Source organism: Puma concolor, chromosome F2 (assembly GCF_028749965.1).
Source record: "Puma concolor isolate L17-30 chromosome F2, mPumCon1.1.hap2, whole genome shotgun sequence".
NCBI classification, from domain to species: Eukaryota; Metazoa; Chordata; class Mammalia; order Carnivora; family Felidae; genus Puma; species Puma concolor.
The window spans coordinates 72,198,874-72,216,909 of record NC_141684.1 but is presented as its reverse complement, the minus strand read 5'-3'; the positions used below and the strand labels follow the sequence as shown (position 1 = coordinate 72,216,909).

General features: G+C 38.7%; 1 protein-coding gene across 2 annotated transcripts in view; it reads left to right on the top strand.

Moving 5' to 3' along the window:
• Window positions 1-18,036, top strand: part of RAB2A (RAB2A, member RAS oncogene family) — an 87,753-nt gene that overhangs the window by 47,765 nt on the left and 21,952 nt on the right. For both annotated transcript variants that reach the window (XM_086695205.1, XM_086695206.1), the window contains exons 4-6: window positions 6,279-6,361; window positions 7,000-7,092; window positions 15,876-15,987. In XM_086695205.1, the coding sequence (XP_086551331.1) occupies window positions 6,279-6,361; window positions 7,000-7,092; window positions 15,876-15,987 (288 nt within the window). The remainder of the gene's footprint in view (window positions 1-6,278; window positions 6,362-6,999; window positions 7,093-15,875; window positions 15,988-18,036) is intronic.

Here is an 18,036-nt window from a genome sequence, read left to right as displayed (position 1 = left end):
GTCGTCCTTCATACCTCGGCACACATCCTCTAAGGGTATGCTCCCCCCTAAACTCAGTACCATTATCCCATCACAGATATTTAACGAAGACACTAAAATTGCCTTCTATACCAGTCTCCTGTTCCCAGTGTTCAAATTTCCTGTTGTTCTCCAAATGTACTTTCACTTAGGGGCACCTGGGTGGCTCAGTCGGTTCAGCGCCCGACTTCGGCTCAGGTCATGATCTCGCAGTTCGTGAGTTCCAGCCCCGCGTCGGGCTCTGTGCTGACAGCTCGGAGCCTGGAGTCTGCTTCAGATTCTGCGTCTCCCTCTCTCTCTGCCCCTTCCCCGCTCATGCTCTGTCTCTCTCTGTCTCTCAAAAATGAATAAACATTAAAAAAAAAAAATGTACTTTCACTTAAAAATTTCCATGGTTCAATCAAGATCTCCCTTGCATTTGATTATCGTGACTCTTTTAATCTAAAACCAGTCCCCACCCCAGCCCCATTGACCTTCTGAAGTTGTTTTGTTTCCTCTAACTTGCATTTCACCCAGTATGTCTTTGGGGTAGGTTCCTATAAGTGGGATTGTTTAGGCACAAAATAAATGCATAGGCGGTCTTGCTGGAGATTAACCCATGATTCTTCCACTTTGCACGTCCACTGATACAGCAAGTGCTGTTTTCCCACAGCCTTGTCAACAGTGAGCCGCCAGAATATTGGGTGTTCTTTTTTGCAGTCTGATAGGTGGAAAATGTATCAAAGTAGTGTTTTTTTTAATTAAATGTATTTATCTTAAATTCAAGTTAATTAACCTGCAGTGTAGTATTGGTTCAGGAGTAAAATTTAATGATTCATCACTTCCATGTAACACCCAGTGCTCATCCCAACAAGTGCCCTCAATGCCCATCACCCATTTAACCCATCTCCCTCCCCACCTCCCCTCCAGCAACCCTCAGTTTGTTCTTTGTATTTAAGAGTCTCTTATGGTTTGCTTCCTTCTCTGTTTTTATCTTATTTTTCCTTCCCTTCTCATATGGTCATCTGTTTTGTTTCTTAAATTCCACATGTGAGTGCAATTATATGGTATCTGTTTTTCTCTGACTTATTTCACTTAGCATAATACACTCTAGTTCTGTCCATGTTGGATGGAATCTAAATCTTGCAGATGGCAAGATTTCATTCTTTTTGATCACTAAGTAGTATCCCATTGTATATGTATACCACATCTTCTTGATTCATTTACCTTTTCCGGTATATCCAAAAAAATTCTCTCCCCCCAAATTTGTAGCGTAAATGTTTTAAGTCTAGGTTTCTTCTCAGCGTCCCTCAAAATACTTTAAGTTTACAGATATTTTATACATCAAACAATACATTGGAACTAGTATTATTGGTAAATGTGCGAAGTCGTGTGCCTGCATGCTAAAAAGTACCTTTTTAGCACCTCACAGGCATTTTTTGGTCCTTTGTAAAATGTGTCCATTTATAACTCAACTTCTTACCAAAAACAATGGGCGTTTTTTATAGCTCAGTGCGGTGGTAAGGATGGCTGACCAGGCAGAGGGCCTAGAACCAAGCACTGGGACACAGTTCTGCCTCTGCCCCTCCTCTCTGCTCCCATCCCACCCACCCCGGGAGTGGGGAGGCTTTTGCCCCCTTCAGCAGTTGTCATCAGCCTTCTCTTGAACAACTACAGGGGCAGGAAAATACCTTAGACATTCATTCTACTCTCCTGTTTACCTCCCATCTGCGGTCTCCAGTTTCTCTTAAGTGGTGGTGTTAAAAGAGTCTGAAATCCTCTCTCTTTTTTTAAGTAAATATTCTTAATTTTTTAAAAGAATTTAACATAGATATTCACAACCATGTTTCTCTTCTCAAGATGATCTACTTTGGTTTGTGTAGGAAACTCCCTTAAAAAGCTTTAAATAGTGCAGGTTGACTTTTTCTGTGTCCTTGCTGTGGTGACTGAGGCATCCTAAAAATCACTTTGATTTTTACTGATATTATTGTCATCCAAAACAGAAGTCTGGTCATGCATGTAGATTTCAAAATCTTTTTCCTTAATGAGAGCAGTTCCTTGATCACAGGTCTACATTTTTAGGTTGAGTCTGTTAGTCACGTGCCTGAGATTTCATTCTTGGGCCTGGACAACTTAACTTGGCTACTTAGAAATCCTTTTTTTCTTCTTTTTTGGTGCTTGGCTGGGTTCTATATAGCTGGGATTGTTAGACAAATGACTAACAGGGAACAGAGGTATTACTAGAATACTGATTGTCACAAATCTTATTTTTCTAACTTTATCAGCCCTTTGGGATCAATCAAGGTAACATAATTTGAGAGCCTGCCATATATACTTCAGTGTTCTGAGTTAGGCTATCCCTCAAGGAGAACTAAAGAGGAAACAAGACCAGCATTTGAACAGTGTGTACCTTTTATATAATCAATAATACCAGAACCAAATGATCACATGGACGTGCTCTTGGGTGTGTGAGGAGAACTAGATAACTACGGGCTGTGGTAGACTAGCTTCCTAGCTTTGTGAGAGAATCAGGGGGCTTGAACTGGTCCTCAGAGGAAATGGAAATTGGGGAGGTGGAGGAAAGCAGTTCTTCAGGCAGAGTTAGGCACAAAGGCAGGAATGTTCAGAAGATAGGCAGACTATCCGTAGGAAAAAAAGTTGGCTGTATGAACAAGACTTTTATCGAATAAGAAGATACAATTCTAGAGAAACAGATTAGATTCCCAAGAGATCAAGACTTAAATTCAGGGTGGTTAGGAATTTTTGAGCGATAGCTTGATGTGTGTAAAGTTGTATGTTCTAGAGGTAACAAGAGAGGAGGAGGAGTTAAGTTCCCGGCCTGGTTACCACAAAAATTGTTAGCGACAGACAGGCACATGGAGAAGCCAATTTGGGGGATATTTATCTGCCAACCGAAGTCAGTTTTAAAGGTATGGGCTATGGGCACCTGACTGGTTCAGTTGGTAGAACATGCAACTCTTGATCTTGGGGTCATGAGTTTGTGCCCCACACTGTGGGGAGACTGCACTTAAAATTAACACATGAATGAATGAATGGGCTAAAGAATCAAGTTTATTTGATTTAGCAATCCTCACATGGAAAACAAAGGTCTGTAAAGATTCTTTTTCACAGACGCCCTATGACTGTTTCGTACTAAGCATCACTGAAAATGAGCACCTCCCATTATCTGGCAAGGCTGGCTTGCTCGGTTCTTTTTTGCATATCTGGGCATCTTGCTGATTTTTTACAGAACTCAAACAGCTATATTGGGAGCTGATAAACTTATGGCTGCTCTAACCAGGTTTTTTTGGTGCTGTTCACTTAGCCAATCGTCCAGTTTCCAGTTTCATTAAATGCTTTTTGTTTTTTTAAAACCTTCAGCTACTATTAGGAGTCCCTCTACAAATAATGCTAAATGCTGTTCAGTTTCAAGCTTCTAAAATTTCTTGAGGCCAACACCTTATATTGAAGAGGATCAAAATAACATCTATATTTCCTAAGTTGACATTCATTTTTGTGTGAAACATTATAGGTTGATCATCATTTGGTCAGGTTATATTAATTATTTATTTTTATTTTTTTAATGTTTATTTACTGAGAGAGAGAGAGAGAGAGAGAACACGTGAGCAGGGGAGGGGCAGAGAGAGAGGGAGTGAGAAAATCCCAAGGAGGCTCCACGCTGTCGGTGCAGGACCCGATATGGGGCTCAAACCCACGAACCATGACATCATGACCCGAGCCGAAATCAAGAGTCAGATGCTTACCCAGCTGAGCCACCCAGGTGCCCCTCTTAATGTATTTTTTAAAAACTAGATTACTTTGCCTTAATATGTTCAAGGTAATTAACCATTGGGCTAGCTTTATGCAGGTAGTTGTTAAATGTTACAACATTTTGTGAATAGTTAAGGACGCCATAGTAAAAAAAAAAAAACTTTATTGGGCAAGATTTATTTCAAGGCCATCAGTGCCATTAACACACTAGACCAGTGTGTAGGATGTCTTTCTTACCAGTCAGGTCTCAAGAATTCAGAACTATTCTGAATCCTGATCTTTGCTTATTATAAAGTAATCTAGATTCTAAGATGTATAGTTATGTTCATAGTCCTCACTGGGGATGTTTGGCTTTTTATTTGCTCGAGTTTCTGTTTAATTTGTAACGGTAGGCAAAACCAGATTGAATGGATTCAGTATAAAATGATGCATCGTGTACAAAATTCCATACTGGAACATTTGTTTTTGGTAAAACAATACGGGAAGAATGGAAACGGTGTATAGATTTGTTTTTCTTCTTTTTAAAAATCTGTTTTCCCTTTTACTAAAAATCTTTTTTTTTTATTATTTACCAAGACTCCTGTGTTGGTATATATAATTCATAGTGAATGACTCTCTTAAAAATGTAGTCCTGGGGCGCCTGGGTGGCGCAGTCGGTTAAGCGTCCAACTTCAGCCAGGTCACGATCTCGCGGTCCGTGAGTTCGAGCCCCGCGTCGGGCTCTGGGCTGATGGCTTGGAGCCTGGGGCCTGTTTCCGATTCTGTGTCTCCCTCTCTCTCTGCCCCTCCCCCGTTCATGCTCTGTCTCTGTCCCAAAAATAAATAAACGTTGAAAAAAAAAAAAATTTTTTTAAATGTAGTCCTTAGTTTTCCCACACTAATAAGCAGTTGAAAAAAATTCCCACAATGCTTACATTTTGAACTTGGATTTGAAAGGACTTCTTTGGAAAGATACATCTCAATAAATTACATAAAAACAATTTTAATGAATTTCATGCTTCCAGCTAGTATCATCTAATGTTTTAACCTCAAACTATATGAACTGAGTTGGCTATTTGTACAGTTCTTTTATGTTCTCCGTATTCAGTTTAGCATAAGACATTATTCTAAAAGTGCCAGAATTGTTTGCAAGTTACCAAGAGAAGGTCTCATTTTTAGTTTTCACATAGGGGAAGTTATTTTTACTGAATGTTAGCATGTTAGGGTTTACCAGTGTCCTCTTCTTTAGGTGGAATGGAGTAATGACCATTTTGTGTACTTGATTAAGACGTTAGGATTCATTCTTTCATTTGAGAGGCTTTCTCCGCATGCCTGTGTGCCAGACCCGGTTCTAGACGCTGGGTGCACCGTCTCCGGGGGAGCACCGTCTCCGGGGGAGCACCGTCTCCGGGGGAGCACCGGAGGAGACGAGTATAGTGGGAGGGCCAAGAAGACAAGGAATGACGGTGTTGAGTGTTAGAACAAGGCAGAACTTGAGCTGTGTGAATTCTGAGGGTTGGAAGGATTGAGTAGTTAGATTGGAAGGTAAGAACTCAGAATACAAACATGAATATTTTTCAGGTTAGTAGATTTTGAATATAAACATTGTGAAAACTGGCTTTGTGTTTGCTTACTTTACACACGTATCTTTTCTTAAAGGTAGAATAGTGATTAAAAATGTGGGTATTTTTGATAAGACCTGTCTCACTTTTAAACCCTGAGGCAATCCGTATATCCCTCACCAGCCTTAGTGCCACCCGGAAAAGAGAGAAATTAGCTAATTTTGCATAATCTCTGAAGTCTGTTTTCACAAGTGGATAAAAGAAGACTTTTACATCCTGTTGCTTTTTGACAAGCATTATATATCAAATACAGAGGAAATTGATTAAGTGTGGAGAAAAAAATTATATAAATTAAATTCAGAACCATTTTCTGTTTTTCATAATAAAATGATTGCTCAAAGAATTCCATCTGATGACTGTTGAAAGCTCACTGCAGTTTATGATATAACTGATAAAATCTGCATCCTTGGCCTTCCAACAACCTTTACACCAGCAGATGGTGGGCGTAAAGATGTCATTCATCATTTATTTACAATGGACTTTATTTATTCTAGTGTCAACAGCTGCCCCAGGGAGTGGGTTATTGAATTCAAATGTGAGGCTCTGGGTTATTTGCTTCCTTTCAAATTTGTCTTCAGAGCTTAGTTGCTAGGAGTCCATTCTGTGTTCTAATAATGATTCATGTATTGTGAAGCCATTCAGTAAATTGGGTTGTCAGGGATTGCCAAAAAAGGTTTAGAGGTCTTGTTGGGGGCGGCTGTGGGGGGGTGGGGGGGGGGGGGCATGTGCGTCTGGTTGACTTGAGCAGTCGTGGTAGTATTTTGTGACTTTTTCCTAAGACTGGTGAAGTTAGATTTTCTTTCCCTTTGCACGCTCATTCCCTACCTGCCCATATTCTGTATATGAATGAAAAGAAAACGTAGAGGACAGTTTATTAAAGAAAACTCTCAACCTTTTCTTTCCTCACAGGCAGGGCAGGAGTCCTTTCGTTCCATCACACGGTCATATTACAGAGGTGCGGCAGGCGCTTTGCTAGTGTATGATATTACAAGGTGAGAACGTGGGATGTGTCCATCCATTTGGTCAGTGCAGAGACTTCCTCTAAGTAAATACACTTGCCGGTTATCAGAGTATGGCTTTGCCTTTGACCTTAAAACTGAGGTGTCTTGAATTTAAATTTACTACAGAAATCTGCAACTAAATTATTTTCTTATGTAAATAAACACCTAAGTTAATCAATTTGGTAATATTACTTACACATTGGAGTTTTCTAAAGTGGGGTAACACTTCGTTTCCAGATAACCGTACTTGAGATTTGTTTCTCATTACGTAAGTGGATATGGCTAAAAGTAGTTACCTTGAATGGAATGTGTGCTGTTCATTGCACACTACTAGGGAGAACACTTTGAAAATAGCAGTCAAGGGGCACCTGGGTGGCGCAGTCGGTTAAGCGTCCAGCTTCAGCCAGGTCACGATCTCGCGGTCTGTGAGTTCGAGCCCCGCGTCAGGCTCTGGGCTGATGGCTCGGAGCCTGGAGCCTGTTTCCGATTCTGTGTCTCCCTCTCTCTCTGCCCCTCCCCCGTTCATGCTCTGTCTCTCTCTGTCCCAAAAATAAATAAAAACGTTGAAGAAAAAAAAAAAATTAAAAAAAAAAAAAGAAAATAGCGGTCAAATTTTCTCTTATTTTTAGGAGAGATACATTCAACCACTTAACAACCTGGTTAGAAGATGCCCGCCAGCATTCCAATTCCAACATGGTCATTATGCTTATTGGAAATAAAAGGTAAAAAGATTATCTAAAGCTTTTTTGCATTAACGATGTAGACTGTGGATAGCAGTTTGTGTGATAACTGTTAGAGTGCTTATCTTCTACGTTTGTCCAAATGTAAGTTATTGGTGTCTTAAATTGCAAAATTTTGAAAATCCTAAGGTGATTCTTTCAGTTTTAAAATACAGATGATCCGATTTGTGGGACATCATCATTGTCATTATGATTATTGTTATTATTATTATTAGAAATAGTTTTGGTTGGAAGGTAAACTTTAAAGAATAATCTGAAGGAAGTTCTTCTGATTCATAATTGAAATAAAACACTGTAGATCACTGTTAAATGTTATCCAAATTATTTTAAATACTTCACAGTAGAAGTAACAATGTGTGCAGAGTTAAGAAAAAATATTTTTCTTTTTTTTATGACTTAATGTGCATTAAAAGTTCCTATATGGGGCGCCTGGGTGGCGCAGTCGGTTAAGCGTCCGACTTCAGCCAGGTCAAGATCTCGCGGTCCGTGAGTTCGAGCCCCGCATCGGGCTCTGGGCTGATGGCTCAGAGCCTGGAGCCTGTTTCCGATTCTGTGACTCCCTCTCTCTCTGCTCCTCCCCCGTTCATGCTCTGTCTCTCTCTGTCCAAAAAATAAATAAACGTTGAAAAAAAAAAAAATTATAAAAAAATAAAAATAAAAAAAAAATAAAAGTTCCTATAATACATACATTATTCAGGTGTATTTTCATGAAAGCCCTGAAACACTTCTAATACTCTTTAGTAGATATCACATTAGTACTTTTAAACTTACCTCTAAGGCTTTATATTCATGTTATCCTAATGTTGTTTTTTTAATCTCATTTCATTTTATATCTCTAGGGAGCATTATTTGCAGCGAACGTCTTTGTGTTCTACATTTAAAATAATAGTACACGGGAAAACTTTTTTGGCCATAGTTTCTCTAAACTTACAGAGTGTGGGAAAGGCTTCACTAATTTTAGTAGAAAATTACAGTGGCAATAAATAAAACTAGTATTCTAAATTTTCAGACTTCTATCTTATCAGTGTTTTTCCTTGTGTCTGAAACCTGGTGGGTGGCAACTTACTGATGGCTTAAATTTGGTTGTTGCCTCTGAGGACCTTATAGTCCCGGTATGCAGAGGAAAAGCATAATATGTACAAAGGTGTTCTCACTACAAAATGGAATGATAATTAAGATTATGGAGGTGTTGGCTAACACCTTGGTGGTAATCATACTGTGTCATATAAATGTATCAAACTAGCACATTGTACAGGTTACACTTACACAGTATTATGTATCAATTATATCTCAATAAAAAATAATCCCTAAACAATTCTTAAGAAAGTATTTTCGTCACATCTACTTGATCCCCCCCAACTCTAAGCTAGTTGCCATGGTCTTCCTAAATTTCCAATATTAGATGATTACTTTCTTATATGTAGAGTCCTTTAATCAAAACAAACACAAAAACAAACAAAAAAAACAAAACCTAAATAAATGGGGAGATACACTGTACTTATTGATTGGAAAACTCATTTTTAAGATGGCAGGTCTTCCCAAATTGATCTAAAGATTCATTGTGTTCCCAGTCAAAATTCTTCATCTTTATTTATCTTTGAGAGAGAGACGGCATGTGAGCAGGGGAAGAGCAGAGAGAGAGGAAGATACAGAATCCGAAGCAGGCTCCAGGCTCTGAGATGTCAGTGCAGAGCCTGACATGGGGCTCGAACTCACAAACTGTGAGATCATGACCTGAGCTAAAGTTGGACGCTTACCCGACCGAGCCACCCAGGTGCTCCCCACGCCCCACAACCAAAATTCTTTAGGCTTTTTAAGAAGGTGGAAACTAGCAAGCTGATTTTAAAATGTGTATGAAAATGCAGAGATCGTAGAATAGCCAGAGTTGGGGGATTCACTGGTTGCACTGTACTGATTTCAAGATTTATTATAAAAGTACTACAGTCAGTTTAGTCTGGTGTTGACATAGACCAGTGGAAGAGAGTGAGAAATCCAGAAGTAGATTCATACATATATGGTCAATTAATTTTTTGCAAAAGTGCCCAGAAGTTCAGTGGGGGAAAGCATCAAATGGTGCTGAAATAATTGGATAGCCGCGGGGGGATGGGGGGGACCTTGATGCTTACCTCACACCATATACAAAAATTAACTGGAGGTGGGGGGCAACTGGGTGGCTGAGTCTGACTCTTGATTTTGACTCAGGTCATGATCTCACAGTTGGTGGGATCAAGCCCCATGCTGGGCTCTGCACTGTTAGTGCAGATCCTGCTTGGGATTCTCTCTCCCTCTCTGTGCCCCTCCCCCCCTGGTGCTCACGCATGTGCATTCTCTCTTGTGTGCAAAATAAGTAAGCATTTTTTAAAAATCTGGGAGACGGGATGCCTGGGTGGCTCAGTCGGTTAAGCGTCCAACTTCGGCTCAGGTCACGATCTCAGTTTGTGAGTTTGAGCCCCACATCGGGCCCTGTGCTGACAGTTCACAGCCTTGGCCTGCTTCAGATTCTGTGTCTCCCTCTCTCTGCCCCTCCCCTGCTCTCACTCTGTCTCTCAGTCTTTCTCAAAAATAAATAAACATTAAAGAAAACCTCAGTCATTTCACGCTCATTACAATGGCTAAAATTAACAAGATTAACGTAGCAAGTATTGGCAAGGATGTAGAGGAACTGAAACTCTCATATTGCAGATGGGAATGTAAAATGATACAGCCAGTTGCAAAACAGTTTGGTAGTTTCTCTAGAAATTAAACATGCATACGATAAAACACCTAGGCATTCCGTTCCTAGGTATTTATTCAATGTAAACATGTTTTCGTAGGGCCACACAAAGAATTACACACAAATACTCTAGCAGGTTGGTTTATAATAGCTCATAAGTGGAAACAACCCACATTTCCAATAATAAGTGAATGGATAAATTGTGATATAGTCCTACAATGGAATACCACTCAACAATAAAGAAGAAAAAGCCATTGATATATGCAGCAAAGTGGATGAATTTCAAAATAATTATGCTGAGGGGTGCCTGGGGGGCTCAGTCAGTTAAGCATCCAACTTGGGCTCAGGTCATGATCTCGCGGTTCCTGAGTCCAAGCCCTGTGTTGGTCTCTGTGCTGACAGCTCAGAGCCTGGAGGCTGCTTCAAATTCTGTCTCTCCCTCTTTCTCTGTGTCCCTCCCCTGCTCACACTGTTTCTCTCTCTCTCTCTCAAAAATAAATCAACATTAAAAAATAATAATAATTATGCTGAGTGAAAAAACCCAGACAAAAATGAAGATGTGTAATTATATAAATTATAGTAGTGAAGACATATATAAAATACTAGAAAATGCAGAAAGCAGATCATAAGTTGCCTAGGGTAAAGTGGAAGGAAAGGATGGATTATAGTGGGGTGTGAGGAAAAGGAGGAGACGTGAATGGCTTCACGGTAAACACGTCAACCTGTCAAACTCACCATTTTATACTAAATGTGCGGTTTCTTCTGTGTCACTTATACTACAATAAAGTTGTAGAAACAAACCAGTAAGATAGCAAATAGCATTGTATTGTATAGATTTCATTTTAGAAAAAGTTATTTTAATAGAAATCAAGGTTTGCTGTCAAGAGAAAATATTTACTTAAGTGATATTTCAATTATAAAAGGCCAATTGTTACTTCTTTGTGACTAGAAGTGTCTATCATCTTGGCCTTTGCCCAAGGCCTTTCGTGGTTATTCTTCATTTAAATTATCTCACTAAACCTTTTAAGATTAAGGCTTTTGTAGGGAAACTTTAGTCTTTGTAGTATGGAAGTATTCTTACTACCATTCAGTGGTGAGGTATGAAATAATAAGAGAATTATTTTGGAGAATAAAGAGAATTTTCATACTTATAATCTCACCAGTGTTTTCCTTGTGTCTCAAACATGGTGGGTGGCCACTTACTGATGGCTTAAATTTTGTTCCTGCCCATGAAGAGCTTATAGTCTAAGTGAAAAGGAAAAGCATAGTATATACAAGAGGTGTTTCTAATGAGTAGAGATGGGTGGCCCTTATAATTTAAGCATAGTAGCTGTGGAAAGACATTTTAAGGAAGAAACTAGGAGAAAGGAACGAAGAATGTATGACATGCAAAGAGTGAATAGGAATGAACAGAGATAAATGAGGTAATTATTATTAGATGAGGTGAATTGGGGTAGACATGGGAACAGGGAGTAGGCAATTTTTGAATTAGATGAATTAAGCAGTAGGGAGCCAGTGAAGGGATTTGAGAAGGGCAGTGGCCTAGTCAGAGTGACAGATGACACAGATTTTTCTTACTATGGCATTTTAAACTGGTTACACAAGAAATAGGAAGCAGAGCCTACAAAGATGAAAAATTCTTGGTAGTCAAGGGTTATAATACAAGCCCTAAACAAAAAGGGGGTATGGGTTATGAATGCCTTAGGAAGGAAGGATAGTTAAGTAATGGAAACCATTTAAATGGGATTATTGGGAATGAAAGTCAAAGACAACGATATGATTTTTATGCCTGGAAAACTGAGGAAACAAGTAAAGAAGGGTGTGATAAAAGAAAGTTGTGCCTTCTTTTATGTTTCCTTTTTTTTTTTTTTTTTTTAAGTAGGCTTCATGCCCAACGTGGGGCTCGAAAGCATGACCCTGAGATCAAGAGTCAGATGCTCTACTGACTCATACAGCCAGGTGCCCCAAAAGATCATGCATCCTAAATTGCCACTTATTTATTTTTTTATTTTTAACAATCTCTCAAACGTACATGTCTTTAATCCTCTTTGCTAAGATAACATTTGCAAATGCAGACATAATCAGAGATAGCGGGAGTGGAAAACCGTAATTTTATCCCAAAATAAGGTATTATTTAAATATGGCTTATGCTTAAAATGGGATAAAGGTACTTGAGGGGAAAGGTATTTTCTTGAAGATTTCGTGTAATTCAAAGCTAATATTCCCTTAAGAATGATAGAAGAGGAGGCTGATTTCCAGGAACATGTTTCCACATCACTGTTGCTAGTGTTTTCCCCCCATTTTTTATTCCTACTAGAATGTAAGCTCCATGAGGCCAGGGGTTTTTAGATTTTTGTCTGTTTTGCTGAGTGGTCTGTTCCCAAATGTAGGAAAGGGCTTGGCACACAGGAAGCCCTCAGATTATAGTTGGATAGTTGCCTGTGCTATAATATTTGTAAACTTCGTTTGCCTTCCTTTTTTGTTCTCATCTTACCACTAACATCTCATAGCATGGCATCTAAATGAACAGTAGTATGACATATCCTTGTGGTTCCCTTTGTAATATTCTATATCAAACTTTCTAACATTTCAGATTTTCAGGAGTATTTTTTTGAGACTTGCACCACTGAATGCTTAGATGACATTTTATGAATTGTAAATTACTTTAAACGTGTAACAACTGTGATAGTTACAGAATCACTCAGAAGGTTCAATTACATAAACAGTGGTGACTGATGATGTCCTGAGTAACAACTTTGTAAACATAATTGACAGCTTATTCTGGTCAGCCAGCTTGAAAGGTATCCAGTTCCTGGTGAACTTTGTAAAGGTGAAACAGTGATATTACTTTAACATTAGATAGAGGAAACATCTTTGTTTCATCTCTAGTTTGTGTAATGTAAATCTGCATAAAATACTAACGTTCTTTACTGTGCACTCAGTAAAAATAGTGCTGTGAAAGACTGCAAAATTATATGGGAAAGTGATCCACAATATACAGGAAATGAAGAAAAAGGCAAAATACAACAGTGGGTATGAGCATGTTCCGATGGGAAGAAATAGACAATAATAAAGGAGTAATCTAGAATTATGTTCACCAAGATGTTCATTACCTGTGGAAAGTGAAATTATGGGTAATTTTTTTCTTTCTATTTTTCCATATTTGACAAAAAGTTCTCCAGTCAGTTTTTATCAGGAATAGTAATCCTTATATAATAGTAGTCTGGATGGAATCACTCTACCAGCTCTTCCTAGAATGTGAACTTGGATGCTTTATTTCACCTCTTTGTTCCTCTGTTTCCTCATCTGTCAAGTGAATTAAATGAGATAATCCATGTAAAACACTTCACACAGTACCAAGTTCATTCCGTGTCACTCTCCTCATCCATTAGTAAAAATGGTTTAGTGAATTGTGATGGATATTATTAATTCGTCACTAAAAATTGTGTTTATGGAAAAGAGGTCGTGACACAGGCAGCAGGGACAGGTGAAGGAAAGTAGGGCGCGAAGTTGCAGCTGGAGCATGGTTATGCATATGTGTGACAAAGGTCACTGTGGAGTAGAAAACCAGGACTAATAAGAAAGAAATTAGAAGTAAGTCGATTTGGGGATGACTGCCCTACTTTCTAGAGTAACCTTCCGCCTCTCCCTGGCTCTCCTCACTCTGCTTACTCTGCTCTTCTGCATTGACCACTCGGTCACACTATATTCTTTATTCAGTAGTCTAGTCCGTCCTCTACCCAGAATGCGCCCTTTTTTGTCTGACTTGTTCATTAGTACATCCCAAGCGCGCTTAGTAAAATTCCTGGCTTATAAAAGACATTCAGTAAATATTTGTCAAATGAAATGATTTCCTTTTCTTGGATGTTTCTGTATTTCTTTTTTTTTAATTTTTTTTTTCAACGTTTATTTATTTTTGGGACAGAGAGAGACAGAGCATGAACGGGGGAGGGGCAGAGAGAGAGGGAGACACAGATTCGGAAACAGGCTCCAGGCTCTGAGCCATCAGCCCAGAGCCCGACGTGGGGCTCGAACTCACGGACCTCGAGATCGTGACCTGGCTGAAGTCGGACGCTTAACCGACTGTGCCACCCAGGCGCCCCGGATGTTTCTGTATTTCTAATTTAATAATGATACTAGGCATTTATAAAACTAATGCTGAACTAAAGGAAAATTAACATAGATGTGCGATACTGGTCACGTTCTTCGGAGTGCCAGATCTAAAGGGGTGTGAATTTATCACGTGTTGATGAGGATTGTGATATGATGGGAACTTTCAAACACTGCTGCTGAGAGTATAAATTACACAACTGTTTTGGGAAGCAACTTTATACTAAGTATATATTCAAGTACAATGGCTTTTGAGCTTTTTGATTTGATTTAAAATAAATGCATTTTATATCACGCCCTAGTATGTGTGTACTTACGTAAAAACAAATTCCATGAGACAGTGGGTGATGCACTCTGATATTTTCTTTTATTCCTTACTATTTCACTGAGTCATGGCCCAGTTTGAAAAACACTACCTTTGAAAAGTTCTGGCACATGTACACCAACATGTGTGAAAATTTTTTATCGCAGCATTGTTTATAATAATGAAAAATTAGAAATTACTTTGTCAAATGGAAAATTAAAAAACAAATTGTGTTGGGGTGCCTGGGTGGCTCAATTGGTTCGGCGTCCGACTTCGGCTCAGGTCACGATCTCACCGTTTGTGAGTTCGAGCCCCATGTCGGGCTCTGTGCTGACAGCTCAGAGCCTGGAGCCTGCTTCGTATTCTGTGTCTACCTCTCTGCCCCTCCCGCTCCTCTCTCTCTCTCTCCCTCTCTCTCTCCCTCTCTCTCTCCCTCTCTCTCTCCCTCTCTCTCTCCCTCTCTCTCTCTCTCTCTCTCTCTCACACACACACACACACACACACAAATATTTAAAAAATAAATAATGTTGCATTCATTCAGTGGACTATGATACAGCAGTAAAACATTAAGAAACTAGATCTACATATATTGTGTTGATAATTGAAAAACATCATGTTGACCAAAATTAACAAGTTGTAGAATGATAGTTATACCTGAATTTTTTTTAATGTGCAAAAAACCCTCTTTATTGTATGGCTGTAAACATAAGTATACATATAAAAGAGCCGCATGAGAGTGAAAGCACCAAATACAGACAGGTGGTTACCTTAGATGTAAGAGGGAAAAGAATGAGATCAGGAACAGACAGGCACACAGGAGGTGAACCAACTGTAACTCGATTTTATTTCTCATCAGGAAAGAAATTTAATACAAATGTCAAACTAATATGTCAGGGCTAGGTGGAAGTCTGAGGAGTCTGTTCTTCGTCCTTTTCTGTGTGCTTAAAATCTTTTGCAATAAGAAAACATTTTATACTAGAGCTTAGAACTTCTTACAGTAAAACACACTCAAAAGACTGCTACTCTCCCCCCACCTTACCAGAACGGTTCCTGTAGGATAAAAATGAATCCCATGCTTCCCCCAAAACTCCTGGCCTAGACTTTGTTTCTTTCTCTATATCTCTGTTAACGATTTTATTAGGAGTTAAACCAAGTGAGATTAATAATCTAGTTAATGTTTCCTTAGTGCTTTGGATTTTATTGAGCAGTTTCCTAGAGCTTCTGAAAACTATGCGATTTGTTTTCTAATCACATTCATAGAAACTCAGTCTGACTGAAAGATGAGACTAGTGTAATTCAAATTTTTATTTTGAATAAAACTGTTGCCTTCTTTGGGAACCCACTATACTCAAAAGCAGAGTGTTGGGTAGACGCTCTAAGTAGGTTTCCCTTACTTTTAACGTTGTAGAAGTCTGACTCAGAATCTTTCTCCTGTTGGATTGTTTGTTCTTTGAAACTGAGCACTGTGCTATAACTGTTTTGACCTTCATGAGACCTAGAATAGTGCAGTTGATGGTTATGTGGTAAAAATTAATTGAAAAAATAGCACAACTTTGAATCTCATGGTGCACTTTCCACCGATGCCTCTGTTTATACTGTGTTGGTTAATAATGTGGCCTTTTATTTCCTTATATTTAGTGATTTAGAATCTAGAAGAGAAGTAAAAAAAGAAGAAGGTGAAGCTTTTGCACGAGAACATGGACTTATCTTCATGGAAACTTCTGCTAAAACTGCTTCCAATGTAGAAGAGGTAAATAAATGGCCCATTTAAATGTTCATCATCTTTTTTACTTAATTGGAATGTATTGTGTGCTTTCATATTCACTTTTTGATGTCTCTTCTAAACCTTTTTAGTCTTTATTATCATAGAGTAGGAAGATTCCTTCTGTTTGAAATGCCTTGTCTTACAGCATTCGTCTTAAATCAGACTCCTAAATTATATTCTGAACCTTCTCTCTAAGCCAAAATGCTTTAACACATCTTTGTATATATTTATCCTGAGAGGGAAAAAATAACACTAATGAAATTTAGAAAGGTATCAAGACACTAAACATTCGTAGCTATTTGTATCTACTTTTTCTTAAATAGGGAAAGTATTCTTACTATGTAGCATACAAAGCATGGGAATTCTGCCATCTTTAGTAAAATTTAAAGTGTCTCCGTGATTTTCATTGATCAGCCTGAACTGCTACAAGTTTTCTGAACACATCATGTTCTTTTATGCTTTTTGTATTTGGGTATGGTATTTATATACTATACATAGATGAACAGGCAGTTAATTCTCTCTAAGGTAAAAGTATTGCCACATTCTGTTTTATAACAGGCAGGAAAGAGGCTGGGGCACCTGGCAAGCTCGGTCAGTGGAGCATGTGACTCTTGATCTTGGGGTTGTGAGGTTGAGCCCCACGTTTGGTGTAGAGATTGCTTAAAAACAATATCTTAAAAAAAAAAAAAAAGCAGGGAAGAGGCTAAGAAAATAAGTAATTTGCCTAGAGTAATGCCACCTTCTGGGTAAGAATCTTAGCAGCAGCTGCAAAAAGGGACTCTAGAAACTAGATGATTTAAAAATCTCCTTTTTCTAAGGATAACAGAGATGAGGTCCTAGACAGTAGCTAACACAATGCCTTTCATGTAGTAAACAGTTAGTAAATATTTATTAAGAATGTACTTGGAGCTCTTTGAATTAACTTTTGAACCCAGAAATAGACTACAATTATTCAACAGCATTGATATTTTTGCTGGAAAATTATTTCTTAGGTAAGATTTTATCTCTACTTGAAGAAGTGCTCTATGACTGTCCTCAATGCATTTCCTACATTTCCTACAACCACCAATTAATGCTTTACCAGTTGCCAGTAATTACAGTTTGATAACGTACAAAAGTAATACTGCATTTTGCACAGCAAATCCAGAAATTTGTTCTGCCTCTTTGTTCAACTTAGAATAGACATGTAAAGGCACCTGTTTCAGAGAGGTACTCCTTTACTAGAGGTGTTATATTTGAAACCATAAGGGCCGATGTGTTGTGGAGATTTCAAGACCTCTGAAACATATCCTTATTGATTGTTATTGATTTTCTTATTTATTTTGAGAGCTCTAAAGCCAAAACTGTCTGCATTTAGTTAAACAAACAAACTAACTAACATACTATGAGGCATCTGGCTGGCTCAGTGAGAAGAGCATACAGCTCTTGATCTCGGGGTTGTGAGTTTGAGTCCCACATGGGGTGTAGAGATACTTAAGTTAATAAAACTACTCTGAAGTCGGATGACAGAGCATCTACTACTATAAAGTACTCCCAGATTTCTGGCTTTGTTTCTGATGATTTTGTTCATTTTACTTATTCGTAACCAGAAACCATAGGTATTTTATTTGTAAGCAGCAAATTACTATTGACATTCAGCTGACCACTTAAATAAATTCCATTAATGTTTTGGCAGCACTTATTACAAAAATCCTGTATATGTGGTTAATAATAATTACATACATTTTGTCTTGGGGCTCTGGCCCCTGGGTGGCTCAGTCGGTTAGGCGTCCCAGCTTCGGCTCAGGTCATGATCTCACAGTCTGTGGGTTAGAGCCTTGCATCAGGCTCTGTGCTGACAGCTCAGAGCTTGGAACCTGTTTCAGATTCTGTGTCTCCCTCTCTGTCTCTGCCCCTCCCCCACTTGTGCTCTGTCTCTCTCTCAAAAAAAAAAAAAACATTAAAAACAATAATAAATCAATCAATCAATCAATCTGGGCAGGAATTTCCCATACTCATGAGAGAACTTTAATTATGTAAATTAATCTGTTTCAG